General features: G+C 47.0%; 1 protein-coding gene across 3 annotated transcripts in view; it reads left to right on the top strand.

Moving 5' to 3' along the window:
- The first annotated feature begins 3272 nt into the window (after positions 1 to 3272).
- Etv6 (ETS variant transcription factor 6) overlaps positions 3273 to 25083 on the top strand; it is a 236640-nt gene continuing 214829 nt past the window's right edge. For 2 of the 3 annotated variants that reach the window (XM_027429868.2, XM_027429867.2), the window contains exon 1: positions 3276 to 3585. In XM_027429868.2, the coding sequence (XP_027285669.1) occupies positions 3553 to 3585 (33 nt within the window). In that variant the 5' untranslated portion in view covers positions 3276 to 3552. Of the gene's footprint in view, positions 3586 to 25083 lie in introns of all 3 variants that reach the window. The other variant, XM_035448458.1, reaches the window with a different exon arrangement.

Here is a 25083-nt window from a genome sequence, read left to right as displayed (position 1 = left end):
GAAAAAAAGAAAAAACAAAACAAAAAATGTGGACTTTCCAGCCCTCTTATTATATAGGTATTTACACAAAGTCTTCAGTTTTGCCTTTTGGCCCACAAAGCTTAAAGTATTTATTAAACGGCCTTTTGCAGAGCCTGTCAAGCATGGGTTAAATGCAGCTTTTGCTACAGTGGCTACTGTGTACTTTGCTTTGGAACCACAAACATTCTACCTCAAACTGCCACCTCTATGAATCACCAGGAGAAGGCCAAAACATGTCAGGAATGGAAGCTGGAAGTTAATTCAGTTATGAGGTTAAGCAATCATCATAGCTGACACCAATTAGCACATGGAATATGGAATGTTTTGCTAAAGAAACTCTTAGTAGAGAAGTCCCCCCATACCCCATAGGCTGGCTTTCTCCAGCTCCAGTTATGGAGCTAGCCATAGACATGGAAAGTTTCAGACATAGTAGTATGTTTTGTTAGCTTTTATTACAGTAGAATATAATTGCTCTGATTTATTATTAATTATGGTTAGTTTCTTACTGTGCCCAATTTATAAATGAAACTTTATTGAATATATGTAGGAGTATATACATGTGTAGGACAACATATATATGTATATATGTGTACATATATGTGTAGTGTCTGGCTTTAAGTACACACCAGGCCTCTTGGTATTCATTCTCCATGGATAAAGGAAAGACTACTGGGCATATCCTTTAATATTTATGAAACTCTTATTAATCAGGTGCTACCTCTTCCCATCTCATAGACACTGAGATGTTATCAGAGATCCTATTGATAGATGAGTGATGGAAGCGGGCACAAGACTTAACTCAGCAAAAGCCCATCAGATCCAGTGTCTGTAAAGAACAGTTAGGAGCAGCAAAGGAAAAACAAGAACTGTTTAGCTGGGGAGGTCAGTGGTAAAGGACTAGCTTAGAATGCACGAGGCCTGGGTTCAGTCTACAGGACTATAAACAAACCAACAAATAAAAGGATGATTAAACACTCCTTCTCCCCCCTCCCCCCAGAAAGAACAAAGGTGAGTCAGACACAGTGACCCGGGCTTGTCATTTCAGCACTTGGAAGGTGGAGGCAGAATCAAAAATTGGGGTAATTCTCTGCTTCAAGTCAAGGCCAACCTGGACTACAGGCTCAAGAAAACCTGAAAATTGTCTGGGTGGGGTGGTGCACACCTTTAATCCCAGTACTCAGGAGGTAGATGGATGGGACTTCAAGGCCAGTCTGATCTATAGTGTAAGACCCGTCTCAAAACAAACAAACAAAAGAAACTCAACAACAACAACAACAAAACTCTAATATAAAATCAACAAAAAAACGGGCAGTAGTGGCGTTCGCCTTTAGTCCCAGCACTAGGGACGAGACACAGAGGCAGGCAGATCTCTAGTTGAGTTCCAGGGCAGCCTGGTCTACAGAGCGAGTACCAGGACAGGCTCCAAAGCTACACAGAGAAACCTGGTCTCGAAAAAATAAACAAACAAACAAACAAAAAAACCAAACAAACAGAAACAAACAGAAAGCTACGGGAGTAAAGGTAGGTATTTGTGGGGGATAAGAATGGGTAAATGCAGATGTGTTGGGACTATGTATATAAGGATAAGTTCTCTTGGGGATCACGACTACAAGATGACAAAACTGGTTGTGGTGCCTGGAGGTTCCCAAAAAAAAAAAAAAAAAGAAAAGAAAAAAAGTTCCCATTGTATCAGCAAGGAGGTGCCTTCCTACCCCAACCCTTTTAATAATGTTTGGTGTTCTGATGAATGCATGAACGGAAGTATTGTTTGTGAAAGTCTGAGGACATTTTATGATGCTGAAAAGTGTGCAAGAAAAAAAAAAAAAAAAAAAAAAAAAAAAAAAAAAACAGCAGAGGCAGAATGACTTACTAGTTCCAGGTCAGCCTGAGTGAGTTCCAGGCCAGTCAGGGCTACAATGGGAGACCTTGCTTCAAAACAACCCTGCCCCCTCCCCCTCTCTTGCAAAGAAACCAGTGGAAATAGAGGGGAGGGTCTGGAAAACCAGAGTGGTCCTCAGCAGGGAACACGAATATAATGCGTTTCCACACTCACACGTTTTTACGTTTATTTTACAACAGACAAAACGGTCGTGCATTTAGTCCTACATCGTATGTCCACACATTAAACCCTGTATGCACTAGCGGGGTGAGAATTTAAACACCATCTTCTGCAGTGGGGGCATTTTTTAAGAGATTATAAATAGCAATAAAAACCGAGCGATCTGATATCACGCCGGTGCTCAGGGCTAGCGCCTCGGCCCCAGGATTCTGGCTGCCCCTCCTCTGCAGGACCCCCGGGCCATGCCCTCCGCCAATGACCGAGCGCGAGCAGCGGCCCAGGGGAGGGCTGAGATCTGCAGGAACGCGCCCTGTCAACTTTGTAGTCCAGTCACCTCCGTCGGTTGGTAGCGGCCGCTGTGGCTTTAAATGGCCGGGGGATTTCGAATCGGGGAAGGCGGGAGGTCAGGCCGAGGGGCGCCCCCCGGCGCGGGGAGCCCCCGCCCGCCCGCCGCTCGCTCGCCGCCGCGTCCCCGGGCCGAGCGCGGCCGCGCGGCTTTGTCTCCGGCGTCGCGCCCCGCACTTCCCCGTGCGCAGCCTGTAACCCGAGCTCCCATTTCCTGGTGGATTCTCTTAAAGCGGCCGCGGTCGGCGCGCAGAACAAAGGCCATTGTCTCGCTTCCTCCTGCGGCGCCGCGTCCTTCCCGGAAAGCCCCTTCCTAGACCGCGGGCCCCCGGGCTGCATCTGCGCCCCGGGGAGCGCACGGAAAAGCCCCCGCTGTGTGCGGCCCAGGGTACCCCGGAGGTGCAAGCCACGGGTGGCAGGAGCGGGAGGAACCAGGCTTAAGAGAGTCCCGGGGCCACGCTGCGAGGTCTCCCCGGAGGCGTCCTCCTCGGGGCGGCCCCGTGGGCACCCCGCGCGCCCCTCCCTCCCTCCACTCCCCCCTCCGCACGCCTTTTGATTTCCCCGCGGCCCGCGGTAACCCGAGCTTTTATTTCCTGGTGGCTCCTTTAAGAGGCAGAGCCCGGTGCTGGGAATTCACGTCAGTTTGTGCCCTGAAACTCTCAAGATCAATGAGCAGAGAGCTTTCTCAGTTCCGCCTTTCAGTTTCTCTCTTCCAGGAAGGAAAACATTCGAGAGAGGGAGGGAGGGAGGGAGCGAGCCAGCGAGCGAGCGAGCTAGCGAGCGCCGCGGGGAGGGAGGGAGGGAAGGAGGGAGGGAGAGAGGGAGGGCGGGGGCGGCGCGCCGGCCGCGGGTGGGAGGAGACACGCGAGGCCGGCCGGCTGCGCCCGGTCGCCGCGCCGCGACCCGCACACCCCACGCCGTGCTCGCCGGCTCCCACGCCCCCGCGCCGCGCCGCGCGCCCGACCCGTGCGCTCCGAAGACCCCCCCCGGGCGGCCGCCGCCGGCGATGCTGCAAGAAACTTCTTAAATGACCGCGTCCCGCTGCCCCGCCGAGCGTTTCTGGGTTGGGGAGAGGAAAGGAAAGTGGAAAAAAACTGAGAACTTCCTGATCCCTCTCGCTGTGAGACATGTCTGAGACTCCTGCTCAGTGTAGCATTAAGGTAACGATTCGGTTCTCCTCCTTCCCCTTGGGCGATCGGAACCCCCTCGCCCCGGGGCTGCTGGTGCAGTTGCTGGGCTCGCGGGGAATTATTTGGGGCGCGAGGGAAAGAGATGCAGCTCGTGGCAGCGGCTGTACCCTTTAGCATAACCTTGCTACACCCCTCTCCCGCCGAGCCCCGTGTGGGCTCCTGGGCCCCCCATCCCACCCCCTTTCTTTTTGACAGTGTAATGCCGGTCTCAGTTGGTAGGAGGAACCCGGTTTGTCTTCAGATCTGTAGAACACCTCCGTAATTAGTGCGCTTAAAAATAAGAAAGGAAAAAGAAAAACCCCTTCTCCTTATTCCTACGCCCAACATGTGACTAAACTGTAACTTTTGTTCCCGAGGGGTGGTCTCCCTAGGGAAAAAGTTCTAGGGGCCCCACTAGGATGGTCTGTCTCTTTCTTTCTTTCAGGACTCTGGGTTCTATCACACAAGCTTTTTAAACCCCCCCCCCCCCCCCCCGCCGCCTCTCTACTGATTGTGATTGCGAGCCCTAAGACAGTCTTGGTCTGTCAGCTTTTCCTGGGCATTGCATAAGGGGAAAAAAATTAAACTAAGGTGAATAAAGTTGCCGAATAGTTATTTAACTCTAGTGCCCATGAAAATAGAAAAGTCCTGTGATGCAGGGTGGAAAGAAGTGACCAGGCAAAATGACCTCCTCTGACAGTGCAGAGAAGGTGTTGAAAAAAAAAAAAAAAGAGCTGCAGTCTCCGGGTTCCCTGGCCTGTTCTAAGTTCAGGAGGAATATTTGCAAACAACCCTTGTTCTTCCAGGTAGTCTTGTGTGTGTGTGTGTGCGCGCACGAATATATACAGTCTGTCTATATAGGCTGCGATGCTGTAGTTTGTTGCTTTTAAAAAGTTGTTGTGAAGTTTGCCACCATTGGGAGGCAGGATGACTTGTCTGTGTCCCCCAGTTATTTTTCCCATGGTGCATTTTTTGGGGGGTACTTTATTTCAAGGTTCCACCAGTCACCAGGAGGCAAGCTTTCTGTTCCCTGTGCAAGGCAGAGGTTGTGAAGTTTGCTTCTGGCGTGGCCTGTTTAGTGTGTGCCCCTTACATGGATGTTATAGAAACAATGGACATGTAACCTGTTTTCTTCGGTGGGGAGTTAGGGAAATTTCTCCTGTTTTAACAGTGTTTCATCTAGGATCTGGGAGAGGGAAAGGGATTTTGTTACACTGGCTTACTAGGGTTTCATAATTAGAATCAGACCTTAGTGTTTCTTATCAGGAATGATGGTCCTGGGTTTGAAGTAAGGCCCATAGGGACTCAAAAGGTGCATGGGCGTCTTTGTTTCTGCCTCACAGAAGAGCCCAGAGGAACTTTTGTGTTTGTGCATTTCTGGGGTAGGCTTTGGAGCAGTGCCTCACTAAAGAATTCAGGATGGCGCTTCAGAACCAGTTCCTTTTGCAATATAAATTAGATTCCTTGGCAAATTCAGGAAAATATTGCTGTACGGATAATCTAATTTATTTCATACTTCATAACAAAAAAAAACAGAGGTAACTAAATAGTAGGGCATTAGATCAGCACATTGTATTTGGCTCAATGGCAGTAATAAACCTGACAACGGGAAAACCTGGACCAACTGTGGCACAATGGCCTTCGATTGAAAACAACACAGTGCAGTGTATCCTGTGACTTCTGATAACACCTCTAAAGTGACTGCATCCCTGCTGTCCTGATGGGCTCATGGTTGTGTGTGTGCTGGAAGGGTACCTCTGCTGAAGGGTTTGTTTCTTTGCACCCAATAGGAAGAAGAGCTAACACGTGGGGAGCCAAGCTCCACCAAAACAGGTTCTCAAATGTGATAGGGAAGCTGGATTCTATTTGTGTTCTGTTTTTCCCCCTTATTGTCTAAGGTTGTTTACTTTTCATTTTTTTTTAACTTGGGTCCTGGGGATGGAACCCAGAACCTGGTATATACAGGATAGCTGCTCTTGTAAAGTAACTCAGTCCTCCTGTTCTTTTTGGGTGCCTCTCTCATTTGGTTTTATCAGTGTGTAATGTGTCATTCAAATGTGTTTATTGTTCGTTGTCACCTATGCAAGTGACATTTTTGTTTTGGATTGTTATCGGTGGAGCTACTTTGTGAATATTTGCCTAGGGTGTGAGTGTTTTTAGGTGTGTGTGCTTGAAGGCTCTTCTCTCTCTCCGTGGAGTTGCTTGAGTTTATCATGTCCCATCATACACCATGGAGTTCAAGGGCCAGGATTAGTTCAGGTCATCTGAAAATGCTCCAGTCATGTGTGCTTCATTTAGTTCTTGGGATGTGATGCAGTGATGGCATGAGGAAAAAAAATGTTTACAAGCAAGCACCAAGCATATTGCTTGCTTCTTGGGCATTACTTGAGCCCAGCAAACAACAAACTTTTCCTTGGAGTGGAGAGTGCGTGTGCTTCTTTGAAGGGTGAGCGGGTGCTAATGGAAGCTGCTCTGATTGGGGCGACTTCTTTCACTCTTCTCCTGAAATCTTCCCTATCTGCTCCCCTACGGTGCAAACAGCTGGTCAGCGGGTAGTAAATTCCGCAGCAGCTGGTGTGATGGAGGCAGCAGGAGCCCGGCCAGAGGCAGCCACAGGGGGGGAAGTACTTTGTTTACTTTTGAGCCCTTGTCTGTTCTGCTAGGAAAGACCAGAGTCAGATCTGGGTGGAGTTTCCAAGGTGAAAGTTTCTGAATTGGTCAGTCAGCACACCTATGTAAGGATCATTTGAGTGCAAGGTGGCTGTCAGAGAGAGCTGAGAAGGCCCGTGTGTTTTTGCACTTAGACAAGTCTCTCCTTTACCTTCAGGAGTTCATGTCAGACACGTTTTTTTACAGTGGAAGGGAAGCTTCTGCCAGTCCTGAGGTCATCCAGAGCCACACCAAGCCTTGCCAGTCCTCCATAACAGCCGCTCTGGGAGTGTTGTGTCACTCTGCTCCAAGTGGTTGGGATTGGTTGGTCATGTCTCTAAGAAGTAGCCCACCTTTCTCAGAAGTTTGGGTTAGTCCCCGGACAAAGGAAAACAGGTTGGCTTTTTCATCATACACCTTCACCTTCAAGTCACCTGTTCAGTTTTAAAATTCAGCCAAGTTACCGAAGAAAGTGGTTGTGTCCCAGCCGACACAGGCCTTTTGTAAGGCTTGGCACAGAACTTACATTGGCTAAGGTGATCCAGGACACCAAAAACTGGTGGCATAATGCCCTGACCCTTCTTTTCCTGTTCTCTTTATCAGTTCACTTTTTTAACAGTAGAATGAAATTCTCATTTAAAGTAAGTGTTTTGGGGAGCCTGTCTAGTTGTCTCTACTCCTCTAGGTCAGCAAGGGTAATCGTGGTGCCATAGTTTCTCACCTGGAAGCTGGTGCAGAGTCATTTCTGTCGTGTTTGCTGACTCCAAGTGAGGTATGGAGGAGGTCAGTGTCCTCTCTGTCCATGCGTTGCTTCCTAGAACAATGTAACCCAGGGCCAGAGCTCTGACTGGTGTCTCTCCAAAATAAATAAATAAATAAATAAAAGGATTTCAATATACTAATAATGTTTGATTATTTGAATAATCTCAGAAACTGCTTTGGTGTCTAAGCCAAAAAAAAAAAAAAAAAAAAAAAGAATTGAGGTGAGAGTGAGGTTCACCCCAGTAATCACTTCATTTGGGAGACTGTGGAAGGATGTTCAGGAGTTCAAGGTCATCCTTGGCTACATGAGACCCTGTCTTAAAAAAAAAAAAAAAATTAAAAAGCAAGGAGGAGAACAGAAGTCTTGAAGGGATTCTTACAAAGGCTCTGGTGGATGAACAAGCTTGTTGGGCCCCCTGTTCCTCCAGCAGTATCATCAGGGAGTGTTCAGACATTGAGAGTTAAGCCACACACTTCTGTTTTCACCGTTGGGTTCTGAGAGCTAAGTTGCTTTAGCCCATGGATGACTGAATCCCATCAGCACAGAGTCCTACAGGGTCTCAGGCCACCACCTCACATTCTCAAGGTTCATGGTGTGTCTATAAAAGGCCAAGGAAATCTGATACAATAGGCTCTGCACTCTGGCACTTCCTAGTGTGGTCCATTTTAATCACAAGCCAGCTGGTCTGAGGGCACGGAGCTATGTGCCATGGAAGATGATGTGTGTGGGAACACTGTGCTGTGAGGGTCTAGTCAGGTGTGAGAAGAGGAAGTGGTAGGAGGGTAGGAATGGGTGAAGAAAGCCCTGCTGGATTTGGGTCCGCACCATAGTTTGCAGAGATACGGGTTCCGATTGATGGCGTGCGAGAGCCTGGCAGTTCCATGTTGGCTGAGGGCATTGCTACCTGCCTCTTACCAGCTCTTGATAAAGCCATGGGTGAGCCCCAGGCTTCTTCGCCCAGAGTCAGCCAGACCCGTTTATACCTTTCCTTATGTGTAGTACATGTAGTAAGCACTTTTTAAAAACAGACCTGGTAGCCAAGACAAGGTTCCCATGGAAAGGGTAGGTAAAGCAGGAGAAATGACCTCAGCTGTGAGCAGGCGACACAGAACTAAGATGGGCGTCTCAAAACTCACGTGCAGGGGCAGGGGGTCTCTGGGAGTTTCTTGTAAAGCAATTTCATTTTATGACTGGTTTCTTTAAAGGTTGGCCTTTAGTCTGGTTCCCCCAGCTGGGGAGTCTGTATCACAGGAAGCCCCCTTAGAGTGTGAGGCTTAAGGTGGGACATACTTTTCTCTGTGAATACCACTTTAGGAAAACAGCACCGTGACTTGGTCTCAGGCAGAGTCTGTCTTTGCTGCATTGTTCCAATAGACTCGAGGAAGCAATATCTGTGTATTTATTGAATAAAGTGTGACTTTTCTTCAGTGTTCCCACGCCAACAGAACAAGCTGGGCTTGAAGACTGTTTGTTGCCAAACCTAGTATTTGGGGAGAGAAAGGCTAGACTAAATTAGGGAGAAGTTAGAATTACAGCCTATTAAAAAGCAAACACATTTTATTGATTTTTCTGTACATACAGGAACCAGACTAATAAAATAGCATTTACTGGGACCTCTCAGAATGAGCCCCCATGAATAGGCAGCAGTGACTTGTGGCCCATACCGTCCATTGCGTAGGAATGAGTACAAACCATGTGCTTGCAACTGCTCCTTTGGTGTTGAAATATTACCACAAATCTATCATTTGCCCTGTTAATTCTCTGGCTAACCCTTTCATCTTTGACAGTGAAAATATACAGTGCAGCCGGGTCTGGTCCCAGGGATTTGCAACCCTTCTGGCATTAGGAAGAAGGCCTTACTGTGTTAAGTATGGACTCCCCATGTTGACTGAGCTACTTGCAGGGAGTTCTATGGGCCATGCTTATGGAAATGGCAGAAACATTGTGTTTTGGGAACTTTACAAATTCTGTGATTAGAAGTGCTCCATTGCTATCTTAGCAGTCATCTCCGTAGGGATTTCTGTAGGGATTTCTCCTGTTCCTTCTTCCTCCTCTGTCTTGCCTCGAGGCCTCCTCCTTGACCATCACCACCATCACTGGTTGCATGCTAATGTCTGCTGTCCTGGTGTGTTAAGCTTAATGACCTCATTCTCTCTTCACAGTCTCTCCTGGAGGCGGTTTCCCTCCCCATTTTGCAAACATGGAAACTGAAGCCAGAGAGGTTAAGTGCTGGTCTGTCTCAGATCTCTCCGGCTTGTATGCCTAGTGGCAGTACAAGACTGAGACATTAATCACCAGTCTGTAGTTCCCATCTTCAGGAAGCAAATTAGGAAACTCAGAGTGATGGAGCTGATGGGTCCTAACCATAGCTCAGGTGAGATGCAGGGGTGGAGCCACCACTAAGGTGAGAGGTAGGGATGGAGCCAGCACTAAGCTGAGAGGTAGGGGTGGAGCCAGCCCTGAGGTGAGAGGCTGGGATGGAGCCAGCAGAGGTCCTGTGTTCCCTTTGCTTGTTCAACATGGAAGGTGGGTTGTTCCTTTTTACCCATTAAGGCTAGCCAGATGGCTGCTCCTAGCCAGTGACCTCTGATGAATGTTTAGATGATCCATTTGGTTTTTTAAAAATACTGCTTCTGCAACTCTCCAGTGATGTGTTGTTTTCTGTGACTCCATTTTTGGCCCCATGCTGTTCACTCAGAAAGCTTCCTTTGCATTCTGCTTTCTCTTGTGTCCCCCACTGCCTAATAGTCTCTTCATTAAGTGGTTGGATGTCTGAGGTTGTGTCCCCGGCCTTTCCAGTCTTGGGGCCAGATGACCTCTTTACTGGCATTACTCCACCCCTTCCTTTGTACACATTTATTATTATGACTGTTATTCAGATTTTTGCCCAATCCTTGAATCCCCCCCCATAATTAAAACAATGTGATTTCCGGAAATCTATTTGAAAAATTTGCAGATATTCCATGATGTTCCGTGACTACCCAAGGAATATATATATATATATATTTTCTTCTTTTCTCTTTTCTGAGTCCGCTTATTCTGGCCTTGTTCTTTTTAATGTACTTGAATGATGAGAGACATTTGGCCATCTGACTTGATAAAATTTCTCGTCTTCTTTTTTTGTTTTTGTTTTTGATAACCCTCTCCACCCCCAACCTGGCTCTCATATATGCTAAGAGCTGTTTCTGCATTCAAATTTTTATATCCAACAGCTTTAATAAATGGAAGAGGAAGATTCTTAGGTCCATCAACTGAAACTTAGCAGAACTCAAGAGCCTTGCAGGAGGAGGGTCAGGGAAGGGTGCAGAGACAGTGTGTGTGACACGGTGCAGGTGATACAAGGACATTATGGAGGCATGACCCAGACTTCTCACAAGGCAGGTTAGGAAACTGAGTCTCATAGCTTGCCCCAAATCCCATTGTGAATTGTAGCCAAGCCACAACCAGAGTCATGCATCCTGCCCCGGCTCCTTGTCCCTTCGACTCCTTAGTGGAGTAGAAGCCATGAAAACCAAACAAGAATTCTAACAGCATTGTGTTCCTGTTATGTCATTTACAGAGCTCACCGCCACCCCCAACCTTCGGGTGGGACCACGGGACGGCAGGTGATAGTGTGGGTTATGGCTTCTAAGTTAAGTCACTCAATTTAAGAAGTGAAGAGAGGATGAAATATATTTTGGAAAGATGTCCAAGGGAAAAGGTTGGCATAAAAATCATGTTGACTTTTTAAAAGGCCAAGCTTCCTGCATCTGGATGATTTATGAGACTACTCCCAAAGGGACAAGTGAAGGCACAGGCTCCTGAGGGTTTATGAACTCTGTCGGGGGATTTTCTCTTTGTATGTGGGAGTCAGACAGGGAAACGACCTCATTTCCTGAATGACCCAAAAAGGACACGTTACCCTGCTGGGCTGGTGTCAGCTCTGTCAGCAAACGTGTGTGCAGGGAGATGTCACCGAATCTTCCCATTTGCCTCCCACTTTAGCTTTAGTTTTTTGAGTTCTGTCCCTGTGACATGTTGTCATCATCCCTTAAGGGTGTTGCCAGTTGGAAAGAGGGCTCTGTTGACTACGGAGTGCCTCTGAGGAGGAGTACAGACGCTGCAGCCCACAGACCTGTGAAACCCAGTCTTGACCCGAACTTGTTCGTGTTACTTAATCATGAACTTATTAACTTACCCAAGGGGAGATGGAACTGTCTGTTTCTTACAGCTGTTGGCCAGTGTAAGTTGCTGGATGCAGTTCCTTACGCCATTAAGAAAAGTGAGCTTCCCTCTTATATCTTCCACAATTATACCACCATTGTAACAGGTAGTGCCAGAGATGTTCAGGGCACTGAGAGATTGGTGATGCTACCCAGCCTAAGGTCCAGGCCACCCGGGTTGGCTGACTCCCAACACAGTGCTTTTGTCATAAACTCACTGAGTTTCTCACTGGCCTGGGGTCACTCAGTCGTTGCTCAAAAAAGCTCTTTTTTTTTTTTTCTTTCATTGAGCACAAGCCTTGGCAACAGAAGAGATGAGCCAACTGCAATTACATGACAATACCAAATGCCTTTTGTATCTTAACAGCATAATTTTGAGGGAAATAGCTGGTGGAGTTTGGAGTATGCAGAAATGAAAGAAAACGGGGGGGGGGGACCTCCAGAAAAACCCTCTAAAGTCTTGTGCAGCACTTAACTCTTGGAAGCGGTCGGTCTGTGGATCCACTTGTTCATATAGTTGCTTGTTACTTTCCACTGGGACAAGACTTAGGCATCAGCTCCTTGGTGGGCTTCTGTTCAGAGCAGAGAGTAGGTGCCGTGGGGTGGTGAGGTCCCAGCTTCGTGAGTTGGGAATGGATGACTTTCAGTAGAAGCTTAGTTACCCAGAGGAGTTTGAAAAAGCCACATTTATTACCTTGGGGCATGAGGGAATTTTTATGCTTTTTGTAGATATTAAGGGGGTAAAGTGCCTCTTTTCAGTAGCAGTTACTCTTTAGGCTGTGGATTGAGAATGCCATCCTGAATACTCTTTGTCATATGTGTGTTGCATGGAAAGATGAAATATAGACTAGAAAATGACTTGTGCTCCCCCCCCCTTTTTTTTTCATGGCGGTGGCCTTGTTGCAAGCTCCTACCCGAGCTATGTACCAGGCAAAACTTACCTTTAAAAAAAAAACAGATTACATAGATTATATATTTATTTGTTTTTGTTAGTACACATTAATTGTACATAATGGGTTTCTCTGTGACATTTTCATACATGTACATAATGTATTTTGGACATACCTCTCCCTACTTCCCTCTACTCCTCCATATCATCTCTCCCTTCTCAACTAGCAACTAGTCCCCTTTTTGCTTTCATTATCTTTTTTTTTTTCTTTTTTAAATAACCTAGTGAGTTTCATCAGGTTTATGTACAGGAACATGGATGAGGGTTTATTTACAGGAGCAGCAGACACCTTACCAATGGCTATACTGCTGAAGAAAATGCTGTTTTGGGGGAATTTACTCTCCACCCCATGAAACCATGAGTGCATGGTCAGACTGTTGAAGAAAGAAGGTTGGAGAGAAGCTGTCTCTCTGGTCCTCTCAGGAGCTACTAGAAGAAGTTGGTGATTTTTCTTGTTAGCTGCCCTGTACCGCCTGAGGTGGGCAATGACGGACGGTGGGTGCAGTTATCACTCATAAGAATTATCTGTGTAGCTAGGTCAGTGATCCTGGCTTCACACATGTCTCCTGTGTGTGAGGAAGCTGACTCTTGAGTATTTCCTGGAAGAGATGAGTTGTAGATTAAAATCAGTGTTGTAATTAAAAAGCCAGGCCAAACCAAAAACAAAACAACCAAAAACCAAACCCCAGAAAACAGCCCTTCTGTCTCTAAAGTTAAAGAGCCCTCCTTGTTCCATAGTGAAAGTGTAAGTCTAGGTGTGGCCACTGAATACTGTGAACAAGTGATGATGATGAGGGTTCAGGGCTGCCCACCTCACTGCAGTTGTGTGTGTGTGTGTGGGGGGGCGAGGATAGTCCTGGGTTTGAGTCCTAGCACCCAAAGTAAATAAATAAATAAATAAATAAAAGGAAGAGACAACTCCTCTGTTACCATTGCCTTAAGCCTAATGGTCAATACATGGACTATGTTGAGGAACTCAGACTAGGGAAAGAGATATTTCTACATTCTACATATTATATCCGCTGTCCTCCCCAGATACTAGAGAGTATATGTGCTGTCTCACTGTGGGGTCTGGCTGGTTGTTCTCAGGCTTTGAGTTTTTGACCACAGACTCGGCACCCAAAGGGACAGAGTGAGTTTTCTTTGGGCCTCCTCATCTGTTCCTGCCTTGGGGCTGTTCTGGCTGGTTTTCAAAACAAGGGAAATTGAAAGGAATAGACTCCTGGTGCATTTTGTTGCTTCGGTCTCCTTTTGATGGAGTCTGGGAGAATTAGAAATAATTGAATTTTTTGATTGGTACTTGGACAAGCTTTTGAGACCTGAAGCTCTCCTGACTTAATGGGTCCTATTTACCCATTGATATAATGGCCATTGACCTGAGAACATCAGGTCAGGGGTCACATGACACCTTTTGCTCTGTCTCTTGGCTCCATTCAGCAAAGAACTTATGGTGGAGCGTGGTTTTCTTTTCTTTTTTCTTTTCTTTTTTTTTTTTTTTTTTTTTTTTTTTTTTTTTTTTGGCTTTTTGGCTTTTTGTCTCTTGAGACATGGCCTCTCTGTGTAGCCTTAGCTGTTCTTGGCTGTCCTGGAATTTTGCTCTGTAGACCAGGCTGGCCTCGAACTCACAGAGATCTGCCTGCTTCTGCCTCCTAAATGCTGGGATTAAAGGCGTGAGCCACCACTGCCTGGCTAGAGCATGCTTTTAATTCTAGGATTTAGGAAGCAGAGGCAGGTGATCTCTGAGTTTGAGTCTAGTGCCTATATAATTAGACTCCACCATTTGGGGCTTAAAATCTGAGTGACTTGGGTAATTTACCCAGTTTGGATAAGTCTCAAATGCTCAGAGTGGAGAGCGCCACTTGCCTGTGTGCTGTCCTGGCCTTTGGGGAGTGTCAACCTTTGGCATCAGGGGGAAGTAGATCCCGAATGTCTGGGAGTGGTCACATTCCCTCTAAGAATGGGGCTTCCTTTCTGAACTTCACACTCTGCTTTCTCGAGTCCCTGGTGCTCAGTGGTTGGGCAGGACTGTGACTTAGAAGGTGGGAGTGTGCCTGTCTGCAGGCAGAAGTTGACTGTAGGTCTGACAGCTCTGGAACACCTTGGACTTCAGCAGGAGTCTGGGTGGGCATTGGGAGACCAACAGCCTCTGATCTTCACCATTCTCTCATCCAGCCTGGCAGGGAGATGGGCAAAGGTGTTAGTTAGCAGGGCATCCCCAGCAGGGCACATGCTAATGTAATAGCATTACATTACACGAAGGCACACACGCAGGCAGGCAGGCAGGCACCTCACCATTCCTGCTAAGTGCACTTTCCTAAGCTACTGGGCTGGTGCTGTGACAAATGCCTGACAAGAAACAAAGTAAGGAAGGAAGGCTTTACTCTGGCTCACACTGAGGGTTGAGTCCATTAAGGCAGGAATGCAGGGCAGCTGATGTCATTGTCTTTAGCAGTCAGGAAGCAGAGATGAACGCCGCTGCTGCGGGGATCAGCTTCCTCCTCTGTGTTGAGACCCACATCCAGGGTTCCCACCTTACTCAAACCTCCCTGAACGTCCCCTCATATATGTCCACCCCCAGAGGTGTGTCTCCCAGGTGATTCTTAATCCAGTCAAGTTGAGGGTGAAGATGAGCTGTCACAGTGACCTACCCTTAGGAAAAGAGTACAGAGGCCATGGGGGCGCACGCCCTTACAGTGAGTAGGAAGCCAGTGTCTACATAATGAATCCCAGGCCAACCAGGACTATATAGTGAGACCCTCAAATAAATATTCACCAAAGACCCGCTAGCGTCAATAGGAGCACACTCACTATCTTTGGTGTACAAGACAGTTTGTTCTGTGGGGGAGATGTATGAGACAAGGCCCGAGAAGGGGAGAAAAACACCTTAAAAATACAAGGAGGCAGGATGAAGAGGCTGGCACTCAAGGCTTTGTTTCTACAGAGGCTCCGGAGGGGTGAGGCCAGTGGAGCAAGTCCCTGTAAACATTCGACAGCTCTTCTGAGAACTTGCCTGGCTTGGGAAATTTGGTAAAATGGTCAGGCAGAGTTTCTCTGGTTTCTCTGAGGGGAATGCCTGCGTGCACTCGGTGGTTAGCCAACGTGTTAAGCAGTCTGGTTTAAGGGAAAGATGGTCTCTCTGTTTTCGTTTCAGCTGTGGTCTTAAAAGGCTTACCATGGAGGTGTGGGTGGTTGAGAACATAGGCCTCTTGCCTCTTATTGGTGTAGATCTAGGTTATAGGTGAATGTGAGTTCATACATAGCCTGTTTCTTTTAAAAATATCTAAAATTATGTTTTAATTTCTTTCTTGGATGTGTACACATGCCATGGCTTACATGTGGAGGTCGGAAGACAGCTTTCAGGAGTTGGTTCTCTCCTTCCACCATGTGGATCCCAGGGATCGTACTCAGGTTGTCAGGCTTGGTATCAAGTGCCTTTACCCACAGATCCATCGTACTAGCCCCAGCCTGTTTCTTAGGTGTACTTTAGGGTGACCTGCTTAACCCCATTTGAGCAAACCTTATCTTGGCACGTACACACACACATGGATTGCCAGGCATTGCCAGATTGACAGAAAGAATTCATTCCATAGCTCTTGTCCCCAGTGGATGTCTGTGGTTTTTTGTATTCCATAGTAGTAGGTTTTCCCCTCATTCCTGCTTACTTCTCAACTTGACACAATCTAGAGTTGTTTTAGAAGAAGGAACCTCGATTGAAGAATAAACCGCCCAGAGACTGGCCTTCAGGCGTGTCTATAGGGCATTTTTCTTGATTAATGATTGTGATGGGGGCCTCCACTTTGGGTGGTATCACCCCTGGGCAGGTAGTCCTGGGTTGTGTAAGAAAGCAAACTGAACAAGCCCTGGGGACCAAGACAGTAAGCAGTGCTCCTCCATGGCTTCTGCCTTGGTCGCTGCCTCCAGGTTCGTGTTTTGAGTTCCTGCCCCTATGTCCCTTCATGATGAATTGTAACCTGTGAGCAGAAACAACCCAACCCCCCCACCTCCCCTTCCCCAGTTTTGGTGAGTGTTTTCTCACACCAGCAGAGGAGCAAACTAGGAGACACCTTTTAGTCTTTGGGGGATGTCAGGTGTTAACGAGATGGGTGGGGAACTTCTGACTGCCCACTGGATGAGGGTGAGGCAAGTGTGAGTCTTCCTGGAGGAGTCTTGGGCTGTTGACATTTCAAGTGCTTCTCCTTTACCACTTGTGTGAAGGTACAGCTCTCAGCAGGTCCTAGGGGACAAACGCTAGGCTTTGGGAGAAATGCACAATTTCAGGCTCACTCCTTGTCTGCCACCGTGTAAGCACTGATAATTTCATAAAATGCCCTGGAATATTTCTCCATTCTCCCACAGCTATAAAGCAGGTTCTTCAGGTCAGGGAAAGATTGCCCGGTGAAGCCAGGAAGGCTCAAGCCTAAGGACTAACATAGGAGGTTAGAATTAGCATGTTCCAGGGAGAGCGGCGGGAGGCTAGCTGACACAATGCCTTTATGGGTTGTTTTTAGCTTTCATCAGGACTATATGGAATGTGTGCCTTGTGATTTCTTGGGCATCATTTGGCTTCCCCTCCCCACAAGAGTCTATTCTTGTGACTCGGTTTGCATATATGCACATGTATTGACTGTTCACAGGATCGTAAGTTATAAGAATTATAGTGTAGTCTGCTTTTTAGCAGAGAGGAAAAGATTGCACAAAATCCAGCCTTGTTGTAGCAAGGAAACCTTACGTATGGATGTAAAATATATCTCCTTGGAGGGTTGGCTTTGTGATGGGCTATAAACGGATTGTTAAACAGCAAGCTGAGGGGCTGTTAGCAAGCTGTCTCTAAGAGCATCTCCCTGGTCTAGTCTGAAAAGGTAATGTGTACATATTGCAGCTATGGAATAGTTTGCTTGTGGTGTTTGTATGTTGATAGATTGTGTGTGTGTGTGTGTGTGTGTGTGTGTGTGTGTGTGTGTGTGTACACTGGTGAACAGCCTGAGGAGATAATTTTGAAACATTATTTGCTCCTGTGTTATATTTGCCTCCTAAACTGGACAGTGTTTAAATCCTGTCTTGCCTTTTAAGAAGCTGGCTCAAACGAACAGGTGTTTGGTCAGCTGCAGGGAATGAATCAACTCAACTTCAGAAAGCTTCGGTATGTTTTATAACACCTTCTTCGCATATAATAACTTGCATTAAAGATTCGTGCCACAGAATGCCTGGATAACAGGCAAATTGCCTCCTCAGCAGCAGACAAGCATTTGAATTCCCAAGTGCAGCGAGGCAGGGTTCCTGTTATGCGTGAGGTCTTCCTTGAGCCTCTCCTCACATTCAGGTGATGGCTGAGAGTGGGTCTGTACAGGTGCCTGCCGCCGTTGGGTCGGGAGTGGAGGAGGCTTCTTTCTTGTGACTGGGATGCTTTTGGTACAACGGTAACAGCTGCTGTGTTAGGGAACAGGTGTCTCCTCTAATCCTCTGACTGGATCAGCTTGCTACCCCGCCAGCGACTTATTATTACTGTTTTTATTTATTTATTTTTCTCTCCCACGGAAGCCAGCCCCTGCCAGGAGGTTCTGGGGAACAGCATGCCAGAGGACATGGCAGCTTTTCTTGGGAGAGGTTTCTGTTAGAAGAATCTACTAACCAGTCATGCCCTAAAGAGGTGGCTTAAAAGAAATTGGAATATGAATCACAGGGAGAAGGGTAGTAAATGGGCGGTCCTACCAGGCCACGTCTCCGCTGTTCCTCAAAGGCCAGTGTCAAGCCAGCCCTGCCACGGAAGAATGAATGCTGTAGGCTTGTCCACTGTTGCTGTTTTTGTTGTTGTTTTGAGACAGTGTATTAGTGCAAGCTGGATTTGAACTAGCTGTGTGTGTAGTCGAAGGCCGACCTCAGACTCATAATCCTCCTGCTTTAGCCCTCTGTGTGATGAGATGATAGGTTTCCACCACCATGTCTCACGGAACTGTTGCTTTGTAAGGCTTCTGGATCCGAAGCTACAGGACGACTGATGTGCTGTGTTTTCCGTTCTGCAAGGCAATCTGGTTCTGTGTGGTATACCTCAGATCTCCATTACTCTTTTCTACCCTGCTGGTGCTGGCTTCCTTCTGGTCCTAGTCCTCCATCTCTTCCTCTCCTGTTTTCCACTCTTGGGCCCTGACTTTATTAGGGTCCCCATAGGGTCCCTATTGTGATGATGAAATACCATGACCAAATAAACTTGGGGAGGAAGGGGCTTATTTGGCTTACATTCCACATCTCTGTTCATCATCGAAGGAAGTCAGGACAGGAACTCAGACAGGGCAGGAACCTGGAGGCAGGAGCTGATATGTAGAGGCTGTAAAGGGGTGCTGCTTACTGGCTTGTTCTGTCTGCTTTTTAATACAACTCTGGACTGGCAGCCCTGGGATGGCACCACCCATGATGGGCTGGACTCTCTCATGAATCACTGATTAAGAAAATGCCTTACAGGCGAGCCTACAGCCCAGTCTGTGGAGGCATTTTCTTAATTGAAGTTCCCTTCTCTCAGATGACATTAGCTTGTGTCAAGTTGACATAAAACTATCCAGCTCAGGCCCCCTTCAGTCTAGCCTGGAGTAATTTTTTTTTATTTAGCCCCCCCCTTTAGCCTCTTAAACTCACAACATGGCCAAAGCTGGCCTCAAACTCCTGATTTTTCTGCAACCACCTCCCAGGTACTGGGATCTCAGGTGGGTGTCACCGTTCCTGGCTCTGGGCTGACTCTCTGCATCTCATTGTTGTGTTGTGCAAGGCTGCTTGACAGTCTGCTTTCCAGTCTCCTCTTCAGCCTGCCCTGTCAGCCACACAGCCCACTCAGGCAGTCATGTACTTGTCCCAGACCATAAGCTGAACTTTCATGTCTGGAATCTTCCCCCGATCCTCTCTCTTCCTGACAGCCTTCTTGTTATTCAAAGCCTATTTTCTAAAGCCTTCTCTGTGGTTGCCAGGCACGGCAGTCCCACAACTCATTGAACTTGCCTTTGTGATTGGCAATGATCCCGTTATAGCAAGATACTTATTCTTGCTGGCCTGAAAGCCTGTACAGGGCATGCATGATTGTAATGGACTCATTTTTACATTTTCAGTTTCCAGTGTAATGCCCAGAAGAGAGGCAGGGTAAGGTCTATTGAGTCAGAAATTTTCTTTGACAGATAGGGTCTCGTGGAGCCTAAGCTGGCCTCAAAGTAACCATATACTAAAGATGACCTTGAACTTAATGGTGCTCTTATTTCCACATGCCAAGTTCCGGGATTATAGGTGTGTGCCTCCTCACCCAGTTTGTACAGACTGGGGGTTGAACCCAGGGCTTTGTGCATGCTAGGCAAGCAAGCACTCTGTCAACTAAGCCTTCCTTGCCTTCCTTGAATTTGATTTGTAAAACCACCTAGTATTTGTTTAGCTTCTCTTACGTGGATGCTAAGCTTTGTGGTGTGGAGCACAAAGTCCTTGTACTGATGAGATCCTGAGGAAATTCTCCTTGAAGTTAGGGGAATTCTGTTTTGAAGCCCTGTGGAAGACCACAGTGCAAGCATGGCACACATCCAGGTCCAGGATATCCAACAAACGTGTATCTCCTCTTATGTTCTCTCTTGGAGTCCCGCCTTTTGGAGAGGAACGTAGCCTGAGGAAAAGCTCAAGAGCCCCGAGGCTGTCAGCACTGCAAGTAGCCCCAGTACCTCAGACAAGTGGGTGGGTGCTCTCATATCCTCCGGTGTGGCACAGGTGGATTGACTGGGCCAGGACCAAGAGCTAACGGCCGCTTTTCATAGTCCTCTGCAGTCTGGCTGTAGCTGGCTGAGAGGCTCTCCCAGGTGAACCTGCTACCTGTTCCCCCAGCTTGTTCCCCCGCTAGCTGGTCATCAGCAATAACCTGGGAGCCCCCCAGCTTTTGGAACCTTCTATGGTGTGTGCGATTGCCTTTTGTCCCTGTCCCCTGGGTGGGCTCTTCTCAGCTTTCTCTAGAGCCCATGTTTTCTTCAGTGCTGACATCAGTATGGAGAGGAGAGGGTTGTTGGTGCTCTTTTACCGTCATAGCACTGCCTCAGGGACAACCCAGTGAGAATGACTGAGGTACCACAGCACTGGGAAAATGTGTCTTTGTCTTAATCTTTGGTGTGGCAGGCAATTTCTGTCTGCAAAGGGCAACACCACAGTATTTGCTAAGAGAGCAGATTGCCCAGTATCTCAGTGTTCTTTGTCTGCTCAGTAGGATTTCATATGACTGAAGTTGACCAGGTGGAAGCAGATCCAAGAGACTCCTGCACTTTCCCCACAAGCCCAGGAACACTCATCTTGCCATCGATCGACCGATAGCTGGGAAACAGACCATTAAGCTGTGGGAGAAGTTCCAGCTTCCTGAACCCAACCAGACCCCAAGCACAGATCCTTGTATAATTCCCGCCTTAAACTGTGCCAAGTTTTCCTGATCACATGCCAGGGACTTCTCTCCCAGACTCACACTGCAGCTGCCTGCTGGCCCTGCTGCCCTTGACCTCACCTTGGCTGCAGGTGAGTGGGTCCCCACACTGCTTTCTTCGCCTTCCAGTCTGCTCAAGGAGTCTGGATTCCCCTGTCTCTCTCACATAGATTAAACGAGGGTCATGTACCCAGGCAGGGCGGGGTTTGGCTACTTGGAGAGAAGAAAATTCTGAACCCGTGTGCAAGCGTGAAAGTACGTACTTCAAAAGCTGCCAAGGTAGAGGGTGGCTACCAAGGGCATGGGACCCTATCCTTGTACCCTTCATCCTTAGACAGCATAGTGCTCTCGTTTCTTGGCACAAATATGACCGAAAGCTCAGGGCCTTTGCTGCCAACATTCTTTCCCTTTACTTCTACCTACCAGACACAGTGGTCAGGCAGCGGGGAATGGGGAGGGACGGGAAGGGGGACACCCAGGGCTCAGCACATGGGACCTAGCATTTGTTCCCATGGGTAAGGATGTCATACTCCCATCTTGAGACCTCCTCCTACTTAATTCTGTGACAATTTGCCATCTTAGTTCTGTCAACAAACATTTGAACCTCTATGAGTAAGAGGAATTGGTACTGATTCAATTTGAAGTTGCTTTAAAATTCATTTGCCATAGAGGAAAGTTCGAATCCCCTTTTTAGTTAGTAAGTTTTATTGTGAGAATTTTCACTCATATATATCATTTCACTTTGCTCTCTTGCTGGCTCCCCCCACCCCTGCTCTCTCAGTTCTCCTCCCTGCTCTTACTGGTTCCCTTCCATCCCTATAGCCTCTCTTATGTATGTATGTATGTATGTATGTATGTATGTATGTATGTATGTATGTATATTTAGATGCAGGTGACATCTCTTTGGTAGGACCCCTTTCTTTGCCTTGGTTGGACCCTGTTTGTAATTAGCCATTGACTATGAATAGAATATCGAGTGTCCTGTGCCACTATGGGAGGACAGCCCTCTCTCCTCACTGCAGCAAAAGTTAAATCTGTATTTAGGATGTGTGAAGGGCTTCTTGATTGCCTTTCTTCTTTCTCCTCCCTTCCCTCAGTAGATGCCACCTGTGCCAAGGGTCTTCATGGATGTCCCCTTCTCCTGGTCTCTGGCTGGTCTGGAGAAGGTAGTTAGTGTGTTTGCTTTTCGTTTGCAGCAAGTTGCAGGACACTTAAGCCTCATGCTTCAGGGAAGAATCTGAGATCAGGAAGTAATCCCACCGCATGGTGTCATTGCAGACAGCCCAGCCAGGTGTGCTACCTCTGGTAGAAACACACACACACACACACACACACACACACACACACACACACCCCATGAATACATGCCTCTAGACTAGTCATCTTTGTCTCAAATATTGGACCTCTTAAACCAATAAGTGTATTTGACAACTTGCTACACTGTAAAATGGTAGAAAGGCCCTCTTGCTTCTAGGCATGTCTTCAGATGCCTCCAGCTCCTTGTACTCTGGTAGATTTATAATTGGGTTGAGTGGGTGAGCACACACACACACACACACACACACACACACACACACACACACACACACACACACACACACAGAGTTTTTTAAGATATTTCCATACTTGCCTGACCTGCATCAAACTCAAGCATGTCTTGAACATCAGTATACGGTTTGTAGGTGATCATCTCACCTTTTGGCCTGCAGTTGCCAGCCTCCAATTTGCCTTTATTAGTGGCTGGGAAGTCTGGCCTAAAAGCTGAAGGAGAAGGAAGGGACTTTTTCTGCTTTTATAAGGCCCTGGCTAAGGAGCCTCTCTTGTGCAGAGGGATAATTACCAGTGATTCCCAGGCCGCCACAGCCTTCCTTTGCATCTATCTCCTGTGGTGCAGCACTTCCTTCTGCCTCTATTATTAGCGTTCTTCGAGTTTACCATTCCGTTCCCCAACTCTCCCTGTTCTCTTCCTCCTCCCTCTTCAGCCCCCAACTCCCTTCACCTCTCCTGAGCCATCTCTCTTGTGCCATCCCTGCTAGAGCCTTTTTTTTTTGGGGGGGGGTTTGAGACAGTGTTTCTCTGTGTAGCTTTGGAGCCTATCCTGGCACTCGCTCTGGAGACCAGGCTGGCCTCGAACTCACAGAGATCCGCCTGCCTCTGCCTCCCGAGTGCTGGGATTAAAGGCCTGCGCCACCAAAGCCCCGGCTAGAGCCTTTCTTTTCTTTGTTAATACAAAGTAATTTTGTTTCTCCTTCATTGCCTCCTGCATTCATCCATATTCCCCAAATAGACACCATCAGCCTCTGTCACATCACATCTGGCCAGTAAATCTTCAGAGCAGAAGGTGTCAACGTGGGTTTTTCCAAGACGTGTCTCTGTAGCACTCTGGGGTCTTCTTAACATCTTGTCTCTTCTGCATTTGGAAGGTTCTGCCTCAGTTATACTCCTTTCCCAAGTGACTTTATGCCTCCTTCTGTGTTCATATCATAATTGTTTCCTTTCCTGATGACCTCTGTCTTATTTTCCTGTTCCTTAGAGATGGTCTTTGGTTGCCGGACTTTGATAGGTGGACCTCACTGGGAGAATGGTGTGTCAAGCGCACCTCTCAGAAATAAAGAGTATAGGTTTTAGGGGCAACTTCTAATACCATAATAACTCTAAACGTATCATAATTGAGAAACGTTGATGTGATTTTTTTTTTTTTTTGAGTCACAGTTTTCCAGTTTCTTTTTTCTTTGCAGCTGATTTTGTCACGTGACTCTTACTTGGTTTGGGTGGGAAACCCAGTTTAACTCCTGTACCTGTCTTCCAAATAATAGCTTTAGGAACTAATTGTCATTTTCAGAAGTAATTATTTCTAGGTGTTCAGATGTTGTTTTGGTTTTGCTTTAAGACATGGCTTTACTGTGTGCCCCTGGCCAGTCTGGGACTTGATATGTATTCCAGCTGCCTTCTTCCTGCCTCTCTGCCTCCTGAAAGCTTCGGGGTTGCAGGCGTGCCCCACAAATCCCTGCTTTGTATGGCTCTTTTACCTCCAGTGCTTGGGATCAAATTTAAGAGCCTTGAACGTAGTCTGCGGGTGGTAACCACTAACCTACACCACCGGCTCTTAGCAATTTAATGTTTACGATACTTTATTGTGGTATTAGTCTAACAGGAACTGTACTTTTCTTGTTTTATGACAAATGTGTGCTGGCTGGATTTAAGTAGTAAAACTGCATTTCTGGAAATTGGCTTCCCTCGTCACACTCTTCCTGAGGTGGCCATGTTCTCTGAGCCTTCATTCCTAGTTGTAAGGTTTGCAGATGTGCTGCTCTCAGAGTAGATGGAAGGATATGGGGTAGAGTTACTTGAGCCCTCTCCTACTCCAGCATTCTGTCATTTCAGGAAGGGAAACAGACCAGGGGAGAAGAGTGAGACATGGATTTTAGGATCCATTTTAAGATCAGGGCAGATACATACTAGTTCCCCCTGGTGCATGGGAAATAGTCATTGACAGACTCTCAGATGAGTAGGTGAATTATCCTACATTGCAGGTGGCAATTCTGTAAGCTTTACACTTGGAGATTTGCCATGTAGGGTTTTAAAACATTCCTTTCTAGAGTCTACTTATTTATAATAAAGAATCACTACTGTTTTATTAAAACCGTGAATAGCTTTTTAATGTATTTATTTGCTTTATCTATCTATCTATCTATCTATCTATCTATCTATCTATCTATTTTTGGATGCAGGGTATCTCTATGTAGTCTTGACTGTCCTGGAACTCAAGATTTAGATCAGGCTGGCCTAGAACTTTCAGAGAGCCTTCTGTCTCTGCCTCCTGAGTGCTGGGCTTAAAGGCATGCACCACCAGGCCCAGCCTTATCTATTTCTTTAAATAGACAATTGGGTGGGCAGGAATAGAGAGATTTTTGTTGTTTTTCTTATGTGTCTTGCTCCTAAGAAGTAATGGAACTAACCAACAGGATAATTGCATTGGACCTTTCTCTTTCATAGGAGTGGGATGCCTCCTTCCTCAGTTACTGTAAGGAGATGGGGAGGGAGAGCTGCTGATTGAGTAGAATAGTTTTAGCTTGCCTCGACTGTAACTCTGGAGCAGGGAGGACTCATCAGCCTAGACTTTGGAGTCCAGAGTTGTTTGATTTGTTGGGGTAGGAACCTGGGTTTCCAAGTCAGGCCCCAGAATGTATGTCTATAATTCCATCACCCAGAAGGCAGGAGCAGGCAGATATTTGCAAGCTAGAAGCCAAATCTTGTAGCTCAAATTCTAATTGGTTTTAATAATAAAAACCTGGAGTCAGATAGCGGGGTAAAAGCTGAAAGATCAGAAAGATGAAGAAGCAGGCCGCAGCCACACCTTACCTCACCAGCTTCCCAGCTAAAAAGAGAGAGAGAGAGTTCTTGTTTCCTCCTGCCTATAATCCTTTCTCTGCCCAGTCATCTCACTTCCTGTCCCCACCCAGCTATCTCACTTCCTTTCTGTCTGTTAGCTAGTGGCAGGTTC

This window comes from Cricetulus griseus, chromosome 8 (genome assembly GCF_003668045.3).
Source record: "Cricetulus griseus strain 17A/GY chromosome 8, alternate assembly CriGri-PICRH-1.0, whole genome shotgun sequence".
Taxonomy (NCBI): Eukaryota; Metazoa; Chordata; class Mammalia; order Rodentia; family Cricetidae; genus Cricetulus; species Cricetulus griseus.
Note: the sequence above shows the minus strand (reverse complement) of the source record. Positions and strands in the feature narration are given on the sequence as shown.